General features: G+C 39.7%; 1 protein-coding gene across 4 annotated transcripts in view; it reads right to left on the bottom strand.

Annotated features, from left to right (window-relative positions):
- The window catches only part of Ppm1b (protein phosphatase, Mg2+/Mn2+ dependent 1B), a 52,387-nt gene that overhangs the window by 18,286 nt on the left and 9,410 nt on the right, over positions 1 to 24,691 (bottom strand). For all 4 annotated transcript variants that reach the window (XM_052186497.1, XM_052186499.1, XM_052186498.1 and 1 more), the window contains exons 2-5: positions 8,263 to 9,122; positions 2,664 to 2,781; positions 611 to 722; positions 81 to 138 (exon numbers count right to left, since the gene is read on the bottom strand). In XM_052186497.1, the coding sequence (XP_052042457.1) occupies positions 81 to 138; positions 611 to 722; positions 2,664 to 2,781; positions 8,263 to 9,108 (1,134 nt within the window). In that variant the 5' untranslated portion in view covers positions 9,109 to 9,122. The remainder of the gene's footprint in view (positions 1 to 80; positions 139 to 610; positions 723 to 2,663; positions 2,782 to 8,262; positions 9,123 to 24,691) is intronic.

The raw sequence follows: 24,691 nt of genomic DNA, 5'->3' as shown, positions 1-24,691 counted from the left end.
ATATACATACCATTATGTGAATTATTCATACCTAGTACTTATAAATTATTTAAATATTTAAGAAATAAATGTAAACTTACCCCATCATTGTCTTTGTGTGGATTAAGTCTACTATAAACAGCTTCAATAACATGGCGCCTAAAAAGATATGTTTTATTATGTAAAATTTTAAGTTCATATTTCAAATACTTTGTCCTGACTACAGAAATAACTGTCACATTAAATACTTTCAGAGAACAATTCCACATTTTACTCATAATTTTTTGATCATACAAAATTTATTGTTCTTATTAAGCGAAAGACTTATCTTCAAAGAATATATTTCTTAAAACACAATATCCTGGGCTGGTGAGATGGCTCAATGGATAAAAATGTTTTCTGCCAAGTCTAATGGTGTGAGTTCAATACCTGGAAGGCACATGATGTAAGAGGAGACCAATCCTGCCAGCTCTGTGCTGGCACACATGTGAATGCCCACACCTAACCCCTGTGCAAATCCATCTTTTTAATTGAAGAGTTTTACTTCTAGATAAATGAGCTACCTCAGACTCATTTTCTTCCTCACAATGATTTAAACGACTGCAGAATTAGCACTTTCTGCTCTACTTACTTTCCAGCGAGACCTCCCCCAGGAGGTAAATCTGGGATATTTTCTGCAGACAAAATGCGCATCACATGGGCAAGATCAGGCATTCCTTCCTCCCCAGACTTCCGCATGATTTCTGTTGGTTTAGGAACAACACATAAAAAGTCACTGATATTCACATGTTCTTTCTAACACAGTTTCACAAAGTATAAACTATAATTAAATGTATAAAGATAAGAGGAAAATAAAGACGTGAGTGAGTGAAATGGTTTACACCCAACAAAAATGAGTCTATCAAAGCTGTGGAGGAACACTTTTCTTTTTCCTTTCTGACCATCTTGCGTCTGTCCTCAGACTCTCTGCTCCCAGTGATGGAGCACAGTCTAAAAAAGTCTGTTCTATTTTAGCAGAGATAGTAGTGGTCTACACAGGCTGTGCACGGAAGAGGCAAACTGTAGCACTAAGCCACATCCCCAGCTCCAGGTAACTTGCTTTTAAAAAATATTTTAATTTCACTTTTAAAGATTTTACTGTACATGTATGAGTGTCTTGCCTGCCTCCACGAGTATGTCTGTGCACCACATGCATGCCTACTGTGAGCGTGCCAGATCCCCTGAGACAGAGCTACTGGAAGTGGTGAGCTACCCTGTGGGTCCTGGAAGCTGAACCCAGGTCCTCTGCAAAAGCAGCAAGTGTTGTCAAGGGCTGAGCCACTTCCACACGCTGTTTATTTTACCCCAGTTACACATATCTACACGCGGATACTACTTTTAACACAAGAAGCCAGCATCCTAAGCAGCCTCTCAAGCTACACACACCACCTTTACAGAATCTGCCTTGCATTCTGGCTTTGGCTTCAGAATCCTCCACTCCATTTTGATTGCACCATGATTCCCTTACAAGTTTCAACCATAAAATTCTCTGCAACAGGTCTGCACAAGTACTTTCCCAAGCCTGAAATGCTTTCCTGTCAATTCTATTCATCCTTTGGTTGTAACACCAATATATAAATCCCATACTTAGAATATACATGTAATACCTTATATCCCCTATCTAAAGGATGTTTATTGGTATAGACCACTCTGAAGGCTTGGTCCCTAGGTGCTGACATACTCAAAGTTGAGAACTGTGAGACTCCAATCAGCTCGTAGCTGGGTGGGTGATCATGAAGGGATGTCTAACGGGAGAAAGCAGGTCACTTGAAAGCAAGCTTTTGAAGGATACTTCTCTCCCTGGGCACACCCACCTCCCAAACCCTAGCTTTACAGCCCATGAAGCATATTCCTGCTTCCTTGAGATTCTGCCTTGCTTCATTCAGGTCCAATGGAGCCAGTGGACCATGGACCAAAACTGAAATTGAACTAAAAAATGTCTTTTCTTCCTTCAATTGTTTATGGCAGGTGGTGGGGCGAGCCACTGCTTGGGAGCAGGAATTCTTAGTCCCGGGCACTAGGAAGCAGAGTGGTGCCTGACCACAGGCCACAGGGACCCATCTCCCAGATGAGAGACAGCTACATTAACAGTCAGTTCTCAATCCCCAATCCAATTCACCACTACCCTCTGGTGGCCACATTAATCACACAATAAAAATGAAAATGGTGTGGGGGTGGGGACAAGGTAATATAAGCAGGGCTTATTTAGAGTAAAGAAATTACATGCTGGCTTCCATGTCTCCAAAACATCTTCATACTTACCATTTTGGGTATATATCTAGACAGTTATAAAGAAAGGAAACCCATTCTCCTTGACCTGACACACTGATCCTAGATAGAATGTCTGAAGCAGATAGAGATTTACTTTTGAAACCCCTGTTTTAATGTAATTTCTTCCACTAAGAAAAATTTAAATTAAGTATTTTTCCTCTTTTTTTTTTTTTTTTTTTTTTTTTTTTTGCTATTTTTGAGACAGGGTTTCTTTGTGTAGCCCTGGCTGTCCTTGAACTCAGAAACCCGCCTGCCTCTGCCTCCCAAGTGCTGGGATTAAAGGCGTGAGCCACCACTGCCTGGCAAGTATTCTTCTAATAAAGAATACTTTTTCTTTCCTTCCAGGAGAAACCAAAACAAAGACACTGCCTTACCTTCCACCCGAGATTCCAAGTGCTTATCCAGCTCTGAGTCTCTTTTCACGGCTTCATCGGAGACCTTGGGGGCATTTGAAAAGCAAACTAACACAACACTCATGTTATCTCGACTTCCCTGCATATTAAAGAAAAAAAAAGGACATTTTTTTCCTAGAGTTCAACAATTATCTATTATTTAGTTCCAGAGCTACTTAAAGCAGTTTAGTCACCCAGAATGTATACTTTAGATATTATTTCAAAAAATTATTTAAAATACAACCCTAAGGAGCAAGGTGTCTAGGTATGAGTATAAATATAGTTATTCTTGGATTATAATTCTGTGTAACTATTTTTACCCACCAGTCCACAGCCTTAAAAATGAAGGTAACTTTACCATTAGTGTATCTTCCAAGTTGTTTTTCATTCAAAATTATATAATCCTAAGAGTAACATTTGGAAAAAAAATTCTTGCTAATCAACATAAAACTGACCTTATGTGGCTCAGACCTGTCACCTTCTAAGGATCCACATGGTATAACCAAAGAGACAGTCAGTCTTAAACAGCAACTGCGTCCAATAAAACTAGAGCAGTTTGAATGAGTGAAAGATCTTCACTAGACTAAGTGAAGTGTCTGGAAAACCAGGTCAAGGTAATTTTATCACTGAACGAAATCCACCAACATTTATAACTCACTGTTTGTTAGAAATGCTGCATTTGGCTATAAGACTATATACACACACAAGTATATCATACAAATAGTTAAAGCAAAATTGTTTACTCTAAAAAATTAAACCTTACAATAGTTATTCAAAACATCAAACATGACTATGATTTTTAAAACAATTTTATGAACAGATGGAATGGTTGGCAAACACTTAGAAATAGTATCTTCTAACCCTTTCCTGTTTTATAACACCAAGAACATTATTAAACAATTTCTAATCAATGTTATCTATAAAAAGTCCATTTGATTTTTATAAATCATACAAGGTAGAACCTATTATAAATTGAAAAAAATGTACGCACAGCCCCTAGTCATCTGTGACTCCAATGCTGTTTCTATTTCTAAGGCTTACTTACTATCCCTAAATACAAAGTGCATGTGTTTCAATTTTTACACAGCAACTGAAAAAGATCCTATTCTGTTTATTTGGATGGTCTAGTCTTACATAATCAACATAATTTTCATTAATACCAAGGGTTGAAACTTTTTTTTATATAAAAATCTATTCTGAACAACAGAAATAATTAGCTATTTATTTACTTTATTTCAATTCCTCTTCCTTTCTACTACTTTGGTAGATTGCTGTAACAACTAACACATTAAGTCAAAGTATTGACCTGCCATAAATAAGGGAAATCTGCCACAGATTTAGGCAAAGAGATGGGATGCAGTTGGCTCTAAAGATAAATGCTGTTCATGTTTACAGAGAAGAATCCAGAGCATGTCTTCCCACAGCGCAGGGGGTGGTTGGAGGTAGCTACAATAAAAGCCCAAAGCCCATCCTCACAGCTAGTATGGCTGAGGACTGGGGAGGCCAGGCCCCGTGTTCCAAGGCCCAAGAGGCTGTGTAGTGTACAATAGAAACCGATAGCTCAGTGCTAAGTACATTTTCAAAAGAGTGAAGTAAAACTATTGTATAGTATCTTAGGAGGAAATATAGTTTCACTATGCTTGAATGTAATCACATAGTACTTGAAATTGGTAACAATCTTGGCTAAGGTGAAAAAAATTAGAGAGCAGACCAAGAATGTCCTGAAAGCTCTTTATACAGAACCGGCTGCATGGCTTTACGTATGCACACTGCATTCTCATCATCACTGCTCCACTTCCTAAGGGCCAGTGAGACAACTCAGCAGATAAAGGTGCTTGCTGCTAAACCTGACAAGCTGAGTTCTGACCCTAGAACTCACATGATACAAGGAGAAAGCCAATTAATTTGAATTTTTCCTAGACCACCACCTGCTGTGGCTCATGCGCAAACGCACACCATATACATACTAAATGTAAAAAAAAAAAGTTTAAAGAAATCGCAAACCATACCACCATTCCAATATTCTATGTTAACTTTTGTCCCCCTCCCCCCTTTTTTTTTTGGACTTGGTTTTTTCGAGACAGGGTTTCTCTGTGTAGCCCTGGCTGTCCTAGAACTCACGCTGTAGGCCAGGCTGGCCTCGAACTCAGAAATCCACCTCCCAGAGTGCTGGGATTACAGGCGTGTGCTACCACCGCCCAGCTAACTTTCACCCTTTATATGAAAGTATTTTCTACAATTATAATAGAAGAGAAAATTTAGAACTAAAATTATTTTGGGAGAGTAAAGTACATTTTCCATGTTGTAGGAATAAATCAGAATGGCCCTACCTTTCAAAAATACCTTCCTAAATTTTTGTACAATGACTAGATCTAGTCTATGTTTTTAAATAAATAAGCTTCTGATTTATATAAGCTTCTGAATAACTGAATTCAAGGAAATCAAATATTTTGAAAAAATAGAGTAATTTCAAGGAATACTTTTATAATAAAAAGCAACTAGCAATCATGATCTATTTCTGTAAAATATAGAAAAAAAACCCTAGTTTTATGTTTGTGTATGTGTATTAGTAAACAGAACCATATGGAAATATGCAGCCAGCTGTAAGCAGTGGTAAACACTAAATGCAACGACACTAGAAAGAGACATAAGGATGAGAAACTTAACTTCCAAACACCTTTGTATTTATTTAAAAAGTTACTAAAAAATAACAATCGGGGAAAGGGGGGAAAACCCCTCCACACATCAGGAATAATTTTTCAGACCCAAAGCACCAAAATACACACACATATATATGACCAATCCTTTCTGACAATCATTTCTAAGTATAACTAAAGCATCAGAAAACTTACGAGTCTGGTCTTTCTTTTCTTTTCTTTTTTTTTTTTTTTTTTTTTGAGTCTGGTCTTTCTAAGCATGTTTTGACTAGCAACAGTCTTTTAATATCAACCTCCATTTCTTGTAAACTAGAAATAATTTTTCTTCTCCCAATTACTGTGAAAATTAAACATATGACTTATGTATCATAAATGTCACACAAATAGCAGTTATATACTTTATGAAATCTGAATTAGTTGGCAATAAATACCAGGAAGAACAATACAACAGGAAGCCTGTTTTCTTACGGATTAATTTAAGTAGGATAATACTTGCCATCACCTAACACCTGTAACTTAACAGTGCTAAATGGCAACCTGAAAACTGATTTACCACTGACAGCCCTCATTCTAACTGCCAACATGGGGCTGCTGTAAAAATTAACTAGGCTAAAGTAGCTGTTAAGTGCTAAGAACAGGGCAGACTCACAGAAAGGAATTATTTTGCAGTACTACTATGTTTCTGACAATAGTGATTACCACACCTTCCAAGGTGTCAAGAGTGTGGTAGTTTGAATGAAAATGGCCCCACAGGTTCACAGGGACTGACACTATAGGGATGTGTCACCTTGTTGAAGTAGGTGTGGCTTTGTTGGAGGAAGTATGTCACTGGGGAAGGAGGGGGGCAGGCTCTGAGGTCTCAGATGCTCAAGCCATGCCTAGTGTGTCTCAAGTTTCTTGCTGCCTGCAGATCAAGATGTAGAACTCTTAGCTCCTTCTCCAGCACCATGTGGGCCTGCATGCTGCCATGCTCCCCACAATGATAATGGACTGAACCTCTGAACTGTAAGCCAGACCAAATAAAATAAGAGTTGCTGTAGTCATAGGATCTCTTCACAGTACTAATGAAAACAATGAGTTAACACACACAAGCATGTGTATGCAATTAAGACATAACTAACATAGAAAACATTCATCTCACTCTCTTGGGGCAAACTCTTACTTCACTGGCTCGCCTCCTAAAGCAGGCAACACACACCGAGCATCTTTGTTTCCATGGAGTTCACCTATGTACACAATTTTCCCTTCTAAAGTGTAGGTAATCATAGTCTATTTTACAATACAGCTAATCTTTGGTTTTGTAACACAAGTGAGTAATGAAATCATGGAATTAAGAAATGGAGATGGAGCCTTAACTCCTAGACAACTTCCCATGGAGAGGTTAACAAATAAGCACACCTGGAACTTCCCCAAAACAACCAAGTTTTTCAAAACCGATTACAATCTGAACATAGACTCATTCAGAGAATCTATGATGATCATCAGTTTCCACTACTGTGCAATGAACTGTGCTCCATCCAATCTCTGATCTGTTGCTGTTACTACTTTCTAAGACTCCAGGACAGCCTATCATCTTTTAACACAATAGCCACAGATATTAAGTTACTATTCTGTAAAGATGCACCACCAGCATCAATTCAGTCTCAAAGGGTAGTCACAGTTCCTGAAACCTAGCATACTTTTGGGATAGCATACTAAAGTAAACTTTAGTCCAAATTACCAACTAGATCAATAGTTGGCTATTCTCTCTCATAACCACCTGTTCAAATACTAGAATGCCATGTAGTCATGACAAAGTTTGCAACTCTAAACACAGATCTCTCTACAACAAATTGCTGGAAAAAAGAGAATGTATAGAGGCACATAAAATGAACTTTCATACATTTTCTTAATGTCTAAGTTAATAAGAATAACTTTAATAAAAATAACACACACCTTCAGGCAGGTGGGCTATTGAGATGGCAGAGCAAGTAAAGGCACCTGCTGCCACACCTGACAACACAGCGTGGGGGGAGCACCGACTCCATCAAGTTGTCCCCTGATTACCATTGGTGCATGGGGGATGGGAGGGTAAATTTTTACCTTAGTGCATGTATACACACACACACACACACACACACACACACACACACACACGGCCTTGGCTGGCCTCAAATTCACAGAGATCCACCTGCCTCCATAGGCACCTGTGTATAGCACAAGCCCTGGCCCAAAAACTCAATAAAATTGTACTTTTTCTTTTTTTGCTATTATCGCCTCAAATTACAATTCAGATATCATGGGAATTTCACAAGAATCTTTCATAAGATTACATTTTTCATAAGGCTTTAATCAGAGATAATAACATCTATATGAAAAGAATTTTAATTATCTTCTATGTAATATACTAACTTTATATTGCTTATAGTTAGATGAAAGACAATGAAAGTCAATCCTTCTTTTCAGCTTCTGTCTTAGCTGTATTCTTTAGATCAGAATACAATCTGACTTCATGTAGCTTCTAGTAAATCTGCCAGTATTTTCTGTAGCCCTTGATACGTTAGTGTAAGTTTAACAGAATTCTACTACATACAAGGTTTCAGCTGCTCTAAGATCCTGAGTAGGAGAGCAACTGTCAGCACCAAGGATTTGGGTCAGAAGTCATGGTTCTATACAGCAACTTCTGAAACAACAAGCCATAAAACACTCCAGCTCAATAAACTTAAGATTTTGTTGTTCCTCAATTTTCAAATTAGAAGGTTGGGCCCCACAGATAAAGTTGGCTAAAAGATTTAAGGTTCTTGAAGAAGGTATCTGAGAATACGGAGTTTTCTCCAGATAAGAGTAAAAATTATAAAATTCTAACATTGCTTAAATGTACTTACCATGTCTTTTCAAAATCAATATAGTGTTCTCAGTCCGGACAACAACCAAAGCGTACGTACCTTATGTAAACACGTGTCCACTACCCAATTGCACACAGTCTCCAGGTCGCCCGACACCGCAAGCCTAGACTTAACAAACTCACAGAGCTCCTCATTGCTCATCACATCCCAGATGCCATCGCAGGCCAGGACAACAAATTCATCCTCTTCCGCTCTTACAATCTCATACACCTCAGGCTCTGGAGAGACAAGCTGCTCTGTGGGGCCCTTGCCGTCAACACACTTGTAGTCATAGTCCCCCAGAGCACGCGACACTGCCAATGAGCCGTTCACACGCTGAATCATCACACTGCCTCCTGCGTTTTGGATGCGCTCCTTTTCCATTGGATTACAAGGTTTGTGATCCTGGGTAGAAAAGCAGACTTGTCCATTCCTACACAGAACAGCTCGTGAGTCACCACAGTTGATAAAGTAGATGTGTGTAGGTGAAATCATCACGCCCACTGCAGTCGAACCGCTCCGGTCCATCCCATTTCTCAGGTCTGAAAAGTTACGCATGTATTCATCAATTTTCAAAAAGCCAGTCCTGATACCAGTCTTAACATTTTCCACTGAGGGCTCAAGAGCAGAGCCTGATTTGTCAGCTGCCCTAAAGTCTTCATTGGTAGTGATGTGTTCTAGGAGATGTGTTGAACAGTAATTTGCCACTCGGGATCCAGCATGACCGTCATAAACTGCAAAAAACGACCAGTTTTCCAAGCCGTGAGGAATACCCACAACTGCTGTGTGTGCATCTTCCATTTCCACTCTCCAGCCTTGCATACTGCTCAGGCCATAGCGCAGACCATTGCCAGCACCGTGAGCATTGTGCTTTTCAGTTTTGGGTTTATCCAAAAATGCACCCATGTTTAGTAATGAATCTGAAAGATAAAAAAAAAGGGGGGGTTAAATGTTCCTGCTTATTTGCCACAGTGTGTCTGCAATGCTCCATTCACTCTGGGCCCACTCACTCCTTAGGTCTTTTCAGCAGTACCCTGCTTCCTGGGGTAACAACACAAGTTCCCTGACGCTGCTTTTAAGAAACTCTTTAAAAATGATTCATTTATCTTTAAGTGCAGTGATTGGTGTTTTGCCTGAATATACATCTGTACATCCCCTGGAACTGGAGTTACGGACAGTTGTAAGCCACCATGTGGATGCTGGGAATTGAACCTGGGTCCTGTGAAGAGCAGCCAGTGCTCTTAACTACTGAGCCATGTCTCCAGCCCTCAAGACTTTTAAACACAGCACAAAAGACAGAATCTAACCAACTAAATCAGAATCCCTGCAGGTAGACCATGACATCAGTAGACTATTGTTACTGTTGGGGTTTTTCCCTTTGCTTTTTTTTTTTTTTTTTTTAAAGACTGTCTTTCTATGTCACCCACTGTCCTGAAAGTCACTATGTACACCAAGCTGGCAGAGAATTCACAGAGGAAAATCCACTTGCCTCTGTCTCTCAGGTGCTGGACCTGAAGGTGTGAACTACACAGCCACTGTGAGTATCTCTCCAAAGCACTCTGAGGAGAATGTGCTGTCACACTGGCTGCAGTGGTGCACACCTGTAATCCTAGCACTGGTAAGTGAAAGGGAGAGGATCAAGAGTTCAAGGTCAGCCTGGATTATACATCTCAAAAATACTAAGAATGTGCCAGCAGCCAAGCTCAGAATGTTCCAGAGAAAACCAATAAATACCATTTGATTAGGATTCTTTTTTAAGTTCATCTGGGCATGGTAGCACACTCCTGACATCCAGATGCTTGTGAGGACGAGGCAGGAAGGGCAAGCATCTGGGATCAAATGCACACACCCTGAGCAGCAGCACAGCCTCGCCGCTGCTCGCAGGGCCCAGTGCTCCCGGCAGTGACTCACAACCCAGTTTTCTCTGAAGCCACTGCTCTGAATGAGCAGCCCCCATCTGACTGAGTGTCAACCACCCACGTGCCTTTTCAGTGTATTTATTTATATTCTTTTACAAATTAACTTTAAAAAAAAAAAAGTTCCAAACTGATCTTATTTTAAAGCTGGGTTCTATTAATTTTTTAAAAGCACTATAAAGTTCCACTATCAGTTTAATGTATATACATGTGTAAAGAATAATAAACTATACGATCCATGCACCCACCACAAAGTTTATCGAGGCCAGGAAAGCTCCCCTTTCTCCTCCCTGGACTCCCCCATCCACAGTGGACAAGGCCTTCAGTTTGCAGTAAGCATTCCTTGTAGTTTGACTATACTCCTGTACAACTTAGTTCATACACTTAGGAGTTACACTGCTATACAAGATACATTACTCTGCCTCTCTTCCCTCCCTAAGGTTGGTTCATCTACACTGGTACAGTGAACTGAGTTCATTTACTATATATAATGAATTAGATCCCTAGACCATAGCTCTCCACTACTGATTAATGTTTGAGTTCTTTCTTTTTTCTTTTTATTGAAGGTAACAATGTTTTGGAACAATCCTATTGTATATGTATGAATTTTCCTACAATAAAGAGATCATAGGTAGGGAAGGGAGGGAGAAAGGAAGGAAGGGAGGGAGGGAAGGAGGGCAGAAAATACGTTTAAGCTTCTTGTCTTGAAGACAGATTTTGGCTGATCTCATCAGTCATGCTGTGAGTGGGACACACCTTCAGTTCACCATCACATCTGACTATACTTCATATTTATAAACATTCATATAAAACTGACAATGTAGGGAACAAGAGGACAACAAAAATAGGGTTTTATTTTTTTCAAAGAGCAAGTATCTTAAGACATAAAGAAAAAATGGTATACTAATCATTTGTGTAACTTTGTAAACTCAAAATTAAGAGTATGGCTATTTTTTGTCTAAAAAAATTTAGACCTCTACCATTCACTCATTCATTCATTTATTCATTTTTGGTTTCTAATACAGAGTTTCTTAAGTAACCTTGGTTGTCCTAGAACTAGCTCTGTAGGCCAGGCTGGCCTTGAACTCACAAAGACCTGCCTGCCTCTGACTCTAGAGTGCTGGGATTAAGTGTTATCCACCACTGCCCAGCTCTAGACATCCATTTTTAAAACTAATACCTTTCTTTATCCCATCCAGCTCTAAAAAGTCATGATTCCTGAAAAGCCAGGTTTGGAGCTTCTAAAATACCTTCTCCCAAACTACTAAATTCCAGTAAGACTTTAACATCAAAGGAAGCAGAGGCAGGTGGATCTTTGTAAGTTCAAGGCCATCCTGGTCTACAAAGCAAGTTCCAAGCCAGCCAGGGTTACATTGTGAGACCTTGCTTCAAAAAACCAAAACAAACACTAAAATGCAAGACTTTACCAAGACTTAAACCATACCATAACTTTATATACTTCTTATCCTTTTGTCTATCACTTTCATTTTTCAAGACAGCACGCGCGCGCGCGCGCGCGCGCACACACACACACACACACACACACACACACACACACTGTACACAAGTACTGAATAAATGTTAGAAAAAAATAATTTTTGTTGAGACAAATGAGCTATGTTAACTCAGGCTGCTCTCTGATCTACTGTAATCCTCCCTTGGATGCAAAGGGTTGGGATTACAGCTTGGTTTGCCACACCTGGCAGCTTCTTTTACTTTTTTTTTTTTTGTCCTGGCTTAAGCAGCCAATGCTCCATCATAAGTAAGTGCCGTACATCTGCTATGAGCACATTCTTCTTTGATCTCTAGTCAACAGAAAGTCCTAACATTGTATTGCAAAGAAAGGCTTCAGGAGAGAAAGAATAACTGAGAGAACAATCTCCTTCTCTCGGATAAACAGTTCTGGAGCACTGTATCCTGGAATGGAATCTGGGATAATGGATGCTAACAGGTACCACAAGAGACCAATGAAGTCATTACACAAAAGAAGTTGAGTATCCCCTCAAGACAAGCACAAACTAGGTTAGTGTTCTGTATTTATTTCCTTTTAGGCATCTTCTACCTTTCGCTAAAGTTTAAAGGTCTTATTTTCTATCAATCACTTTGAGTCAAATAAAAAAGGTCCTTTACACCCCTGCCTCCCTTCTGAGGGAGACAGTAAGGAGTAGGGTGTCCACAGAAAGCTAGGAAAGAGAGCTCTGGACTACTTCTACCTGATTTTGCCCTGCCTTTTTTTTTTTTAAATAACAAGTCTCCCAGCATTGCCCAGGCGTGGCTTCAAACTCCTGATCCTTGTGCCCTAGCACCCCTAGCAGCAGGAGCAACTGAAGGCATGAACTATGACATCTGTTTTTATATAGTAATTTAGTTATATATTAAGATTCACTAAGTCATTTTAACCACCGAAAGTTTCATTCCATGGTATTATCTCTAAGTTTTGGCTATGAAATTTGTGTGCTTCTTTTAGAAAGCTTATTAGTACTTTTATTGAAATGACTCTACAATTCATCATGTAACAGGAAGCTGAAAAAAACAAAAGTATATATACATTTCAACTTCAAAGAATTGAGCAAAATAGTTTCAAAGTATCTACAAAATGTATAGTGTTTATAAAAATTAATAGAAGTACACTTACTTGTGCCCACAGTACAAATACATGTGAAAAGCACAGCAACGAACTGTGTGACAAGTAAGGAGAAGAATGTTTGCACAGCACGTTGGATCTCTACATCTCCGGAATATCTGCTTTCCTAGAAAAGAACATCTCTTCCTGTTGTGAAATTCTGGGTATAGAGTCTCAGTGATAACTGAACTGCCAACTGATTCCAACGGTTCTAACAGTATGCAGCAAGGGTACAGCTCACATGAAACAGGCGCAGTCAACTGACATGGACTTCCTAAAGAGTACTTCATATGAATGAATGAATGAATGAATGAGTCTATTGCTTGCTTTGTTCTGTCTCAAGGTGGGATCTCCTTCTACAATCCAAGGCAGCCTTAACCTTGCAGCAACCCTCCTGCTGTCTCACTCCTCCGTTCCTGGATTATGGAAATGTAGGCAACTATGGCCGGTTTTTAGTTCTAGAGGACAATCATACAAGTTCTCACAAGGATGGCAACAACGCATCCTCGTCTCCTACTGGAAAGAAATACCGTCCTGCTTGGATCTGCTTGCTTGTCTGGTAACTCGACACAAGCTAGAATTATCTGAGAAAAGGGAGCCACAATGAAGAAATGCCTCCATTAAGACTGGCCCGTGGGCAAGCCTGGGAGGGTTTTTCTTTTCTTCCATTTATGCTTTTATTTATATACTTATCTATTTACCTACCTACCTGTTTGTTTATAAGACAGGGTCTCCTTATGTAGCCCTGACTATTGTGGAACTCACTATGTAGGCCAGGTGGGACTCAAATCACAGAGATCTGCCTGCCTCTGACTCCTGAACACTGCGATTAAAGATTTTTCTTGATTGACATGGAAGGGCCCAGCTCACTAAGAACTGTACCACCTCATGGCTGGTAGCAAGAAAGCTGGCAAGCAGTTAGTAGCATTTCTTCATGGTCTCTGCTTCAGTTCCTACTCTAACTTCGTTTGCCTGTGACGGGGGACTGTTAAGCTGAAATAGACCTCTCTTACCCAAACTGCTTTTAGTAATGGTGTTTTATCACAGCAATAGAAACCCTGAGACAAACATCTAATGTTTCAAGTCAAATACACTCTACTGTATAAACTCTTAAGAAAACTTTCCAACCACATATATTTATCTTCATCCTGCATTCCAGGAAATAGTTTCTCTATCACAAACAATGCACTATATGCTACTTTATTAAGTGGGAATGCTTATGTACCGTGTGTGTGTGTGTGTGTGTGTGTGTGTGTGTGTGTGTGTGACATGGAAATAGATTTTTAACTTCAACCTTTTATTCAAAGAAAACAATCTTCTTACAGAAGATCTTTAATTGATACTACATTTGTTTAGTATACAGTAATAATTAGATTTAGTTATATATATTAGGGAAGAAGCCATCAACTTGACATGTTTAATTTGAGAATTTTTAAATTTGTTTTTAAGTCTAAGAGGCAGGCTCTTGTCATTTAGCCTACTGGTCTCATGGTACAACTCCCCGTCCTCCTGTCCAAGCTTCTGAGTGCTCAAAGTGAAGGTGTGTGCCACCATACCTGGCTTGAAGAATTTTTTGTTAGCAACACAAATAAAAACAACAACAACAACAAACATAAAAAAATATACCCCCGAGGGTCAAAAATCAAATTGTACTTACCCTAAGCTTGTCTCCCTGAATCACCTATAAAGCCTTATGTAATGAATGGACTTCAGGGAATGACCCTGAGCATCCCATTGTTCTGAAATGCCCCAAACTAAATCCACTGGCACTCTAACGTCACAAGACACAAGCAGGAAGAGACATACATTCTGACGCTTGGAACAGCAGAATTAGAACCAACACTACACAGCTCACCCTTCTCACCATGACTACATGCCCTCCTCCAAACAAAGAGGACGGACAGACTGAATGTCTATTTAGTGCTTATTCACTTGCTCCAGAAAGCAGATCCAGGATCAGTGGATTAAAAACCAGGGTTCTAGTTAACATCAATTTTTTTTAACCACCCCAGTGCTGAGGAACAAACCAAGATGTCACACAATAGAGACAAGGGTCTACCACTCCTCTAAGACTCTTTTCCCCCAAAGATTATCTAATTAGGATTATTAAAGAAAGGAATGCAATCAAGTTAAAAACTGAAGTACAACCATCTATCAATCAACTAGCATTTAAACACGAACATGCTGACTCAGTCCACGCCCATGTAGAGTCTAAAACAGGCCTAGAGATGTAGCCCAGTGTTATAGCACTCACTCAAACTTAGGTTTGAGCCCTAGCACCACACAAAAAAGTAAATAAATAAACGAAAACACCCAAGGAGGCATGTACGTTAGAATATATCTATTGTTTATAAATACATACGCATATTACATATACAAAGATAGAAGCATCGCTTTGTTATTTCTGTAACAATAACAAAAATGATTATACCCTTTCAAGATGAAATCAAAATAGGATATGGAAAAGAAAATAAATAGAAAGCAGGGTAAGGGGTATAAAATAGAAATTTATCTCATCCACTAAAATAATGAATTATAAATACTACTTATAAAAATGGTAACACAAAGAAAAGCTTCTATTTCTATTTAATAATGTAAAATCCACACATATAAAGATGCAGACAAACAGCAGCCAGGCCGCCTCCCTCCGGTGACTTTGAGATGCAAACCGCTTTCCTCAAATGAGTCTGTCTCAGTAATTGTGAGAATTAGGTAAGAGCCACAATAAAGTTCAATACACTTGTTATGTGTATGTCTCCGTGTTAGCATGTGCACATGTGTGAAAGTGACCCAAGGGCCAAAAGAGGGCACTGGCTCCCATACAGCTGGAGTTAAAGGTCACTGTGAGCCACCTTGTGGGTGCTGGTAACCCAACTAGAGCTTCTGCAAACCCAGTTTGAGCTCCTAGCCACCGAACCATCTCTCCAACCCCGTGTATTCTATCTGAACCTTATGTATGTCTGAAATATTCCATTAAAATAATCTTTTACAGAACTGGAGAGATGGCTCAGCGGTTAAGAGCAGTGACTGTTCTTATGAAGGTCCTGAGTTCAAATCCCAGTAACCACATGGTGGCTCACAATCATCTGTAATGAGATCTATCGCCCTCTCCTGGAGTGTCAGAAGACAGCTACAGTGTACTTACATAACAAATAAATAAATCTTTAAAAAAAAAAAAACCTTTTAGAGTTAATGTAACTTAGTGTTGTCTTTTAACAACCTGCCAGGATGGCTTATTCTAGAGACACCTGTACCTTAGAACTCAGAAGTTCCAGGAGATTCATGCTGGTAGAATGAACAAGTCAGCATCCCGGAGTGGACTACAGGGAGAGAGTGTTTCCAGGGAAGTTTTCACATAGCTCCCACAACTTGTTAGGTCCCCTTGTGGAGACTGAAGACAGCAAGTCCACGGCTGAGTCTACATCTCGGGCAGAACTGTCACTAAATCTCATGTCAGGCCCCTGAACTTGGACTCCACTGTCACTGGGCCTCTTTATTTGTGCCTTTTCCCAATGGGGCAGACTGACTAAACCTCCTTTTCTCTGTTCTCTACTCATAACAAGATAATTTAAACACCAAGAGGAGGAAGATTCCTTAACAATTTTATTCTCCCTTTTTCCTTAATAATTAGAAATGCCTCCATGTCTACAGCATCTCCTCAAGGGAAGTGTACTGCGCTGTGCAGCTCTGAGACTCTGCAGACAACCATGACGCTTACCTGAGACAGCATGTATGATCCTATGATCTTCCCACACATATTTTAATTTTGGACCATATGTTCAAAAGAGCATGTAGTCATATTAAGCAGACGCTGCTGTACTCCTCGCTATATGGCCGGCATTACTTTAAATGCTTGATACCTACCTCTTTAAATTCTACTTTAAGTATATCACCAAAAAAAAGACGAAACAAAGCATTTAATTAAATATCACTAGACAACTAAAAAAAAAAAAGAAACCTTCAGCAAAGGCCATCCAGATACTGCAGTGGCAGACTTTTGGAAGAAGAGCATCTGGATGCTGTCTGTTGGCACAATCGGTCAATCTCATTCCATCAAAAGGATGAAGTACTGTCACTCAGGGATCCCCTTGGCTCATGGAAAAAGACATCTTCCAAGGTTCCTGTTCTTTTAACTTGAAAAATAATTAAGTAACACTAGTGATACTTCCTTTATAAATCTGCATGCTAGACACTATGATCAAGATGCAGATATATACAGTAACATTCAAGCCTAGTAACGACCCAGTAAGGAAAGCATTAAGATAGTATTTTATTATTTTTGATTATGTGTCTCTGTGAGAGTATGTACTCATGAGTGCCAGTGCCTGCCAAAGCCAGAGGCATCAGATCCTCAGGAGGTGAAGTTACAAGCAGTTTTAAAGTCACATAAATGTGGATGCGGCTGGTCAAACTCAGGTCCTCTCAAAGAGCTGTAAGCGCTCCTCACCTTACCTATCTCTCTCATTTTACAACTGAGAAAAGTAAAAGTCGAAGGAGCTTACTAGAAAAACCTGGTAAAATCCAAGTAAAGTCTCAACTTTAGCTAAGAGAATAACACTAAGGGATTTTTAGTTCTGACAGCTGTACCACAATAATATAAAAAGTTAACATTATAGGAACAGGTTAAGAGGTCTGAGGGAACTCTGCATTATCTTCATAACTTACATTGCAACTCAGCTTTTCTTGCATGGAAAATACTGGGCCAGGGGTATAACTCAGGTGACAGGGTGCTTGCCTGGCCTGAGGAAGCTCTGGATCTCTCTCCAGCAAGATGTACACTGGACACTGTTGCCCACTCTGTACCTTCAGCACTGAGGAGATAGACACAGGAGGATGACAAGTTCAAAGTCACCCTTGGCTACTAGTGTCTGCAGTGGTCAGCCTGCACTCACCCAGACATGCAGACATACAAGAAAGGAAAGGTAAGCCCCAGCTAAGCCTTTTCCACCACCATACTGGCTAAGGACAGACCAACAAAACAATCCCTTTTGATCATACTATAGAAACTTAGAAATGAATCCTTTAAAAAAAATAAAAGCCAAGCTTATATAATAATTACAAACTCTGACTCAATGATTTTATTTCTGGGGTGTATTAAATATGATTTTCTTTTTTAAACTGACAATCTGAGAAATAATACTTGGACTGTATCCCTAAGGATAAAACAACTATCCACAAATCAATGGTGAAACATAAATGGAGAAAACAAACATCACAAAACCTTATACATACAATACTCTGTCCTCCAAGAAGAGAAGCACTGCATTCCTCCCACAGCGCGTGGATTAGGCACAGTAACTGCCTTTTCAAAGAACACAGACTGACAGGGGAGATTATCTCCATCACTAAGTCAACAAGTTTTCCCATCAGCCAAGGGATCAAGGTCAGTACCAACAGTCATAAATCATGTTCATCCATATCACATTCATTACTTGATACATGATGAAAATAACATATTACCACTGTGGTCTTCATCCCCCAAGCAAACCTATAGCTGCTAATCCTAAGAAAAGCAGTGGATAAATCTCAATACAGGGACATTTTACAAAACACCTAACCAGTATTCCTTCAAACTGTCAAGGTCATAAAAAGGAGAAAAAGTCTGAGAAAATGTCACAGGCAAAAGGGGCTTTAAAAGACATGATGACTAAAATATAATGTGGAACGTTTATATAATTTGGCACATTTACATAATGTGGTATATTTACATAATGTAGCAGATGTAATAGGATCCTGGAACAGAAAGGGGAGTTAGGTAAAAATAATGAAACATGAATAAATTATAGGTGTGAATTAATAATGTGTCAAAGGGTTGAAGACACCGCTCAGCAGTCCCCAGCAGCTCCCGCTCCTGCCCACTCTCTGCATTCAGTTCCCAACACAGTCAGGCAACTCCCAGCTCCTCCCCGCTAAGTCCAATTCCAGTGGATTTGACACCTCCTGGCCTGCACAGGCCCCCCCCAAACACATAAAGTATCCTTTAACTCACACAGGCACGCATACATATAAAACCTAAAAAAATAAACCTCAGAAACTAATGAATCAACGCTTGTTCATTAATAAGTGAAGCTACAAAGTTCTTGTGAGTCTTCGAGTACTATCAAAAACTGGTACTGACAGGGAGACAGTCATCTAAAGCTCATTTACTTGCCTGGCAATGGGTGAGGAGTGCCAGCTAGGAATTCACGAGGGAATGTCCCACAGAATACCTCCATGTGGCCTCCCCTGTTTGAGGCCCTCGGCACTTGAGAATTTCTCAGGGGACATATCAGTCAGAAGCTTAGACTCTCAGTAGTCGTGTTATTTGTACTACATTTTGCTATTACAAGTAAGTTGCTAAGACCCAATCAAATTCAGTGGGAAGGAAGGAAGTCCTACTTCTTAAAGGAGAAGACTAAAAATGTGTAGGTGTTGAGGGTCTGGATTTAGACATAATAGCATGTTTCATCCCTGTGGAGCAAGGTGAGAAGCCTTCCTAAAAGCTTGGTAAGTTTGCAGTAAGGCCAAGGTACACATGTATAATCCCACCACAGAAGTAGACGAAAGGAACTAAGATCAGCCTCAGCCTCAAAATGAGCAAAATGAATTCAACACCAGCCTAAGCTACAAGAGGTATTGTCTCAAAAGAAAAGGGGAAAAAATCTCTAAGTCTGAATTTGTAATACTGAAATGCCTTTGGTTTGGTAACTTGATTTCTAGAAAGTTTGGAAACTGGAGAAAGGTAACCAACTTCTCTCTGAGGTATTCAGTAATTTCAGATGATTGATTTAGAAACCAAGAGTTTCCTTAAAATACAAGAGTATTCCATGAAATGTATGGAACTCCACAATCACTCTAAGCATTGATGAAGCCTGCTAAATGACAGACATCCTTGCTACTAATGACTTATGTTTCCATGAATGGACATATGACCAAATCACACAGTGGAATACCACCCAACCTTAAAAAAACAAAACAAAAAACCCAAAATTACCTTGTTATTTATGAGAACACAGATAAACCTTATGTCAAGTGAAATATACCAGGCACAAATAGCTCACAGTAACTAACATAATTTAATATAGTTATTATGCTGTACTGTGCAAAGAATGCCAAAAAAGAAATTCTGGACACATTCAGTTCAAATAAAATCATTACAGGCCCAAGTGTGTGGTACACAGGAACAAAGCAAACGATCCTGGAAACTGAGGGTCTCATGGTGACAGCAGGGAGGCTCAGCAGCATGGCCACCAGCCACTGCTGTAACACCAACTAAGTACGGAGCTTGGTGAGCAGCAAATCTGAGTACTGGTTTTAGAACTTTCTGGCATTTTCTCCCTTATAAGTATTTCCCATCCAGAGTTGGTTGACTGCAGAACCTGCAGATTTACAGGGGGAAAACTGTATACAGAATCTAAAATCATCATACCTGGAAGCAGAGTAGAATGGTGGATGGAGAGTGGGGGTGGTGAGGAGCCAGGAAGGGTGGTGGTTTGAATAAAACAACCCCCCATAGGTCCACAGGTACTATTAAGAGGTGCAGCCCTGCTGGAGTAGTGTGGCCTTGTTGGAGGAAGTGTGTCACTGTAGGGGTGGGCTCTGAGGTCTCATAAGCTCAAGCTCTGGCCGTGTGGCTCACCGTTTCCGTGCTGGTTTGAATAGGCTTTGGCCCCCATAGGTTCATGTGTTTCAACGCATAGGTTCATGTGTTTCAACGCTTGACCATAGGGAGTGGCACTACTAGGAGGTGTGGCCTTGCTGGAGGAGGTGTGTCACTGTGTAAGCAGCTTGAGGTCTCCTATGCTCAAGCTCTGTCCAATGTGGAATCAGAGCCTCCTCCTGGCAGCTTTTTGGATCAAGATATAGAACTCTTAGCTCCTCCTTCAACACGTCTCCCTGCATGCCGCCACGTTTCCTGACTAACAGACTAAACCTCTGAAACTGTAAGCCAGCCCAATGAAATGTTTTCCTTTATAAGAGTTGCCATTGGTGCCTCTTCACAGCAATAGCAACCCAAAAGACGGGATAAATACCCAGTCAGGACAGGCGGCGGTGGCACACGTCTGTAATCCCAGCACTCTGGGAGGCAGAGGCAGGCGGATTTCTGAGTTTGAGGCCAGCCTGGTCTACAGAGTGAGTTCCCGGACAGCCAAGGCTACATAGAGAAACCCTGTCTTGAAAAAACCCAATCCAAAAAACCAAAATAAAATAAAATAAAATAAATACCCAGTCAGACAGGTGTGTGTACTTAAACCAACTAGGATGGTGCTCATCTATAATCCCAAGGCAGGAAGAATACAAATTTGAAGCTATCCTAAACTACACTGCAAGACCCTATCTCCCAATAAAACAAATATGGGAGCTGGAGGGGTGGCTCATGAGTTAGGGGCTGGAGGGTTGGGGCTCATGGATTAAGAACACATCCTACTCTTGCAGTATCCAAGTCAGTTCACAGCAACCACATGGGCAGTTTACAACTGCCTACAGTAACTACAGCCCATAAGGTTTCAAAGCTTCGGGCCTTCTCAAGTATCCACTCACTCATGGGCAAACACCTGCAAACACACGCCCATAATAAAATATATCTTTTAAAAATAAAGACATTAAAAATTTTAAAGTATTTTTAGGTAACAGATATTAGCTCAACTCAGTTATTCCATATACATACATACATACATACTTACTTACTTATGGAAATGAACCAGAATTCTCTATATAATCTGCGCACACAGAATTCTGTACCTCCTAGATATATACAATTTTTAAAATATATACAATTTTAATGCATAAATTTTGGAGAAAAAAAAACTAAAATTAGTTAAAATGATAGAAACTGTCTTAAAGAAAAGTCAGGCTGAGAAAACCATCCCCAAAATGCAATTCCCCACATTCACTCAGAGTGAGAGACTCAACAACAGAAGAAGAAAGAAAAAAGTCGGGATGGAAGAAGCTGCCAATCGGACCAGGAAATATCTAACTACTGCAAGAATACAAAAAGGGAAGAAAGAAAAGTATCAAACAGGTGAGAGGTTTCCCTAACTAGCCAATACTACAGAGATTGAAAGCAGAAGCACATCCAAAAACTGACTGAAGTTCAAAACACTAGTGTGAAACATGAAATCCTAAAAATTCTCAGAGAAGGAGGACAACTATGTCACACACTGAACCAGAAAGGAAAACAGCATCTGAAATCTTGAGAATATTATTTGGCAAACATGCAAGTAATTTCCTGCAGAACTGTTATTAGAATACGTTCTCAGGAGAAACTCCCCCAGAAAACAATGCATACAGAATTATATGTAATGTAACACTCTGCAGAAGCTAAAAGCATGGCGATAGTCACCTGTGTCACTATGAATACATCTTAAAGCTAGAAATGTGATGCTATTTACTTTTTAAAACTTAGAAAACATATAACCAATTAGTTTAGAAACTTGAGTACATGGCAGAAATATGAATACATATTTGAATACTGTAAAAATACTCCCAAGATGCTCTTGGCAGTAGTTATTGCTAAGGAAGAAGAGTGACTGAGAAAGAACTTGGATGCGAAAGGTAAGATAGTACTGTCTGCTACTTAGGTGGTAGGATCATGGACCTTTATTCAATTTAAAACTAGTCTACAGAACTATTCAACTTACATACACCACTATACAGACTCTTCTGTTGATAAGATCATTTTAATTGGCCATTATTGAAATGGTCAATAATATTCATAACTTTGACAAATATTGCAGTAACACCTCCAAAAAAAGGGTATTTGTTCTATTCAATAGTGGAATGTAAAAATGCCACAGAAACTGTTTAGCCAAAATAAATGTCACTTCTGTTTTAACAGAAGTCTGACCTAACACTTACAAATAAAAGATCAACTCATTTATCTGCTTACTTGACTTTCTGAAAGTTCTTTAAAACTACTTTCAAGAGGAATGAGAAGAGGCAGTCTGATGGCATGTGCCTATAATCTCAGCAAGCAGGAGGCCAAAACAAAATGCTCTCAAGTATATACTGAAACTATCTGAAAAGGAGAGTGGAGGAAGCTGTAAATGTCTTTTATTCTCCTGTATTAAGTTTCACCTCCAAGGCTTACAGCATCCATGTGCCTATCCTCCACACCCTCTTCTTTCTGCCTAGAGTATCTTCAGCCTCGAACTTAATGCTAAGTTCACTCTTTATAGCTCTTTCTGAGCCCTCAGCTGGCTGATTCAACCCAGCAGTTCTGGCTCAAACTCCTCTCCAAACTGACTGATTCAACCCGGCTTCTCCCTCGGCCCCTCCTGAATTGCTCTACTTGGCCTCATACTAACTTTGGCAATCTGTTCTAATCTTCTGGTTCCTGTCTTCACCCGTGTCTTCCTTATTTTTGTTCTTTAACCTGTCTCTGTGAAACGCTTCCAGTTAATGCCTTTTCTCTCTCTGAACTGCTGCTCTCTTAAGTACCTTCCCTTTCCTCTCTCCTCGTGAGTATTGGGCAGATCCTATTCTGTCAAATCTTTCTCTGATTCATCACTTTGTCTGCCACTCAATTAGACATCACTTTAAAACAGGGATGCTTTCTTCTACAAGCTAACTTTACCTTCTTTGTTTGGGATTAAAGGTGTGTGCTAAGGGCTGAGCCACACCACAGCAATTTTTTAAAACCATGGTTTGTAAGAGATTGAACCCAGATCCTGATGCTTGTATAACAAGCATTTTACTAAGATATCTCCCCAGCTTAAATTCCACTAATTGTTTGTAATAATTGTTTGGGTCAAGAGCTAAATACAGTAACTTAAATAAATCTTTAAGTATTTTGCTCATGTATCTGAGCATGTATGGAGATAACAACACTGTTCTTCTGAGGTTAAGGTCCATGACCATAAAGTTTGTAAACTTCAATACTGCTTGTGATGATTTGTATGTGCTTGGCTCAGGGAGTGGCAGGGTTAGAAGGTGTGGCTATATTGGAGTAGGTGTGTCACTGTGGGCGTGGGCTTCAATATCCTAGTCCTAGCTACCTTCAGATGAAGATGTAGAACTCTTCATGGTGCAGCTCCTCCTGCACCATGCCTGCCTGGATGCTGCCATGTTCCTGCCTTGATGATAATTAACTGAACCTCTGGACCTATAAGCCGGGCCCAATTAAATGTTGTCCTTATAAGAGTTGCCTTGGTCATGGTGTCTGTTCACAGCAATAAAACTTTAACTAAGACACTGCTTAAGGTGACTTATGCTCACACTTTACACATCTGCAGTTAAAAGGAAAGACTCCAGGCCTACTCTGTTTGGACCATACCTGAATATGAGGATGGACATACTGAATACCGAATATGAATATGGACATATTGTCTACATTCAACATAAGAAATTAAATTTTTCTTAAAATCCAGTTTCTATTAAATATGGGGAACACACACCCTCCGCATCAGTAAACTCGCAGAAACCAGGTAGTCTCATTCTTTTTTCCATTTTTTAAAAATTACATTTGTTATGTGTAAATGTATGGAGATGTACATACCAAAGAGGTAAAGAATTTTTAAAACTATTACAAAATAAGCTGCTTAGAACAGTGCCTTTCTAGTTTCAAATTTTAACCAAGGATACAGTGTATAAAGATTATCAAGATATATTTCTATGATCCAGCCCAGTGTCCTTCACTTCCAGTCTCTTGCTAGACACATCAACAGCTATTATTACAGTGTTTGATATATTAGATCACAAATTGATCCCATCCATTTCTCAACATTTTAAAGTTATGTTTTATTTGCATGTGTGTCTGTCTGTGGACACATATGTCATATGCACTTGTCAAAGGACAATACTTCTGAGAGTTGGTCCTCCCATACAGAGTTCAGGGAATAACTCAGGAAGTCAGGCTTGGAAGCAAAGGCAGCACTACCTAACCAGTGAGTCATCTCCTCAGTCCTGTTGGTTTGTTTTTTTTATTTTTTGAGAAAGGTCAACCTGAGGGGTGGTTGTAAAGTCCTGTTTT

Source organism: Apodemus sylvaticus, chromosome 6, assembly GCF_947179515.1.
Source record: "Apodemus sylvaticus chromosome 6, mApoSyl1.1, whole genome shotgun sequence".
Lineage (NCBI taxonomy): Eukaryota > Metazoa > Chordata > Mammalia > Rodentia > Muridae > Apodemus > Apodemus sylvaticus.
The sequence above is the reverse complement of the archived record's forward strand: the minus strand, read 5'-3'. Positions and strand labels throughout refer to the sequence as shown.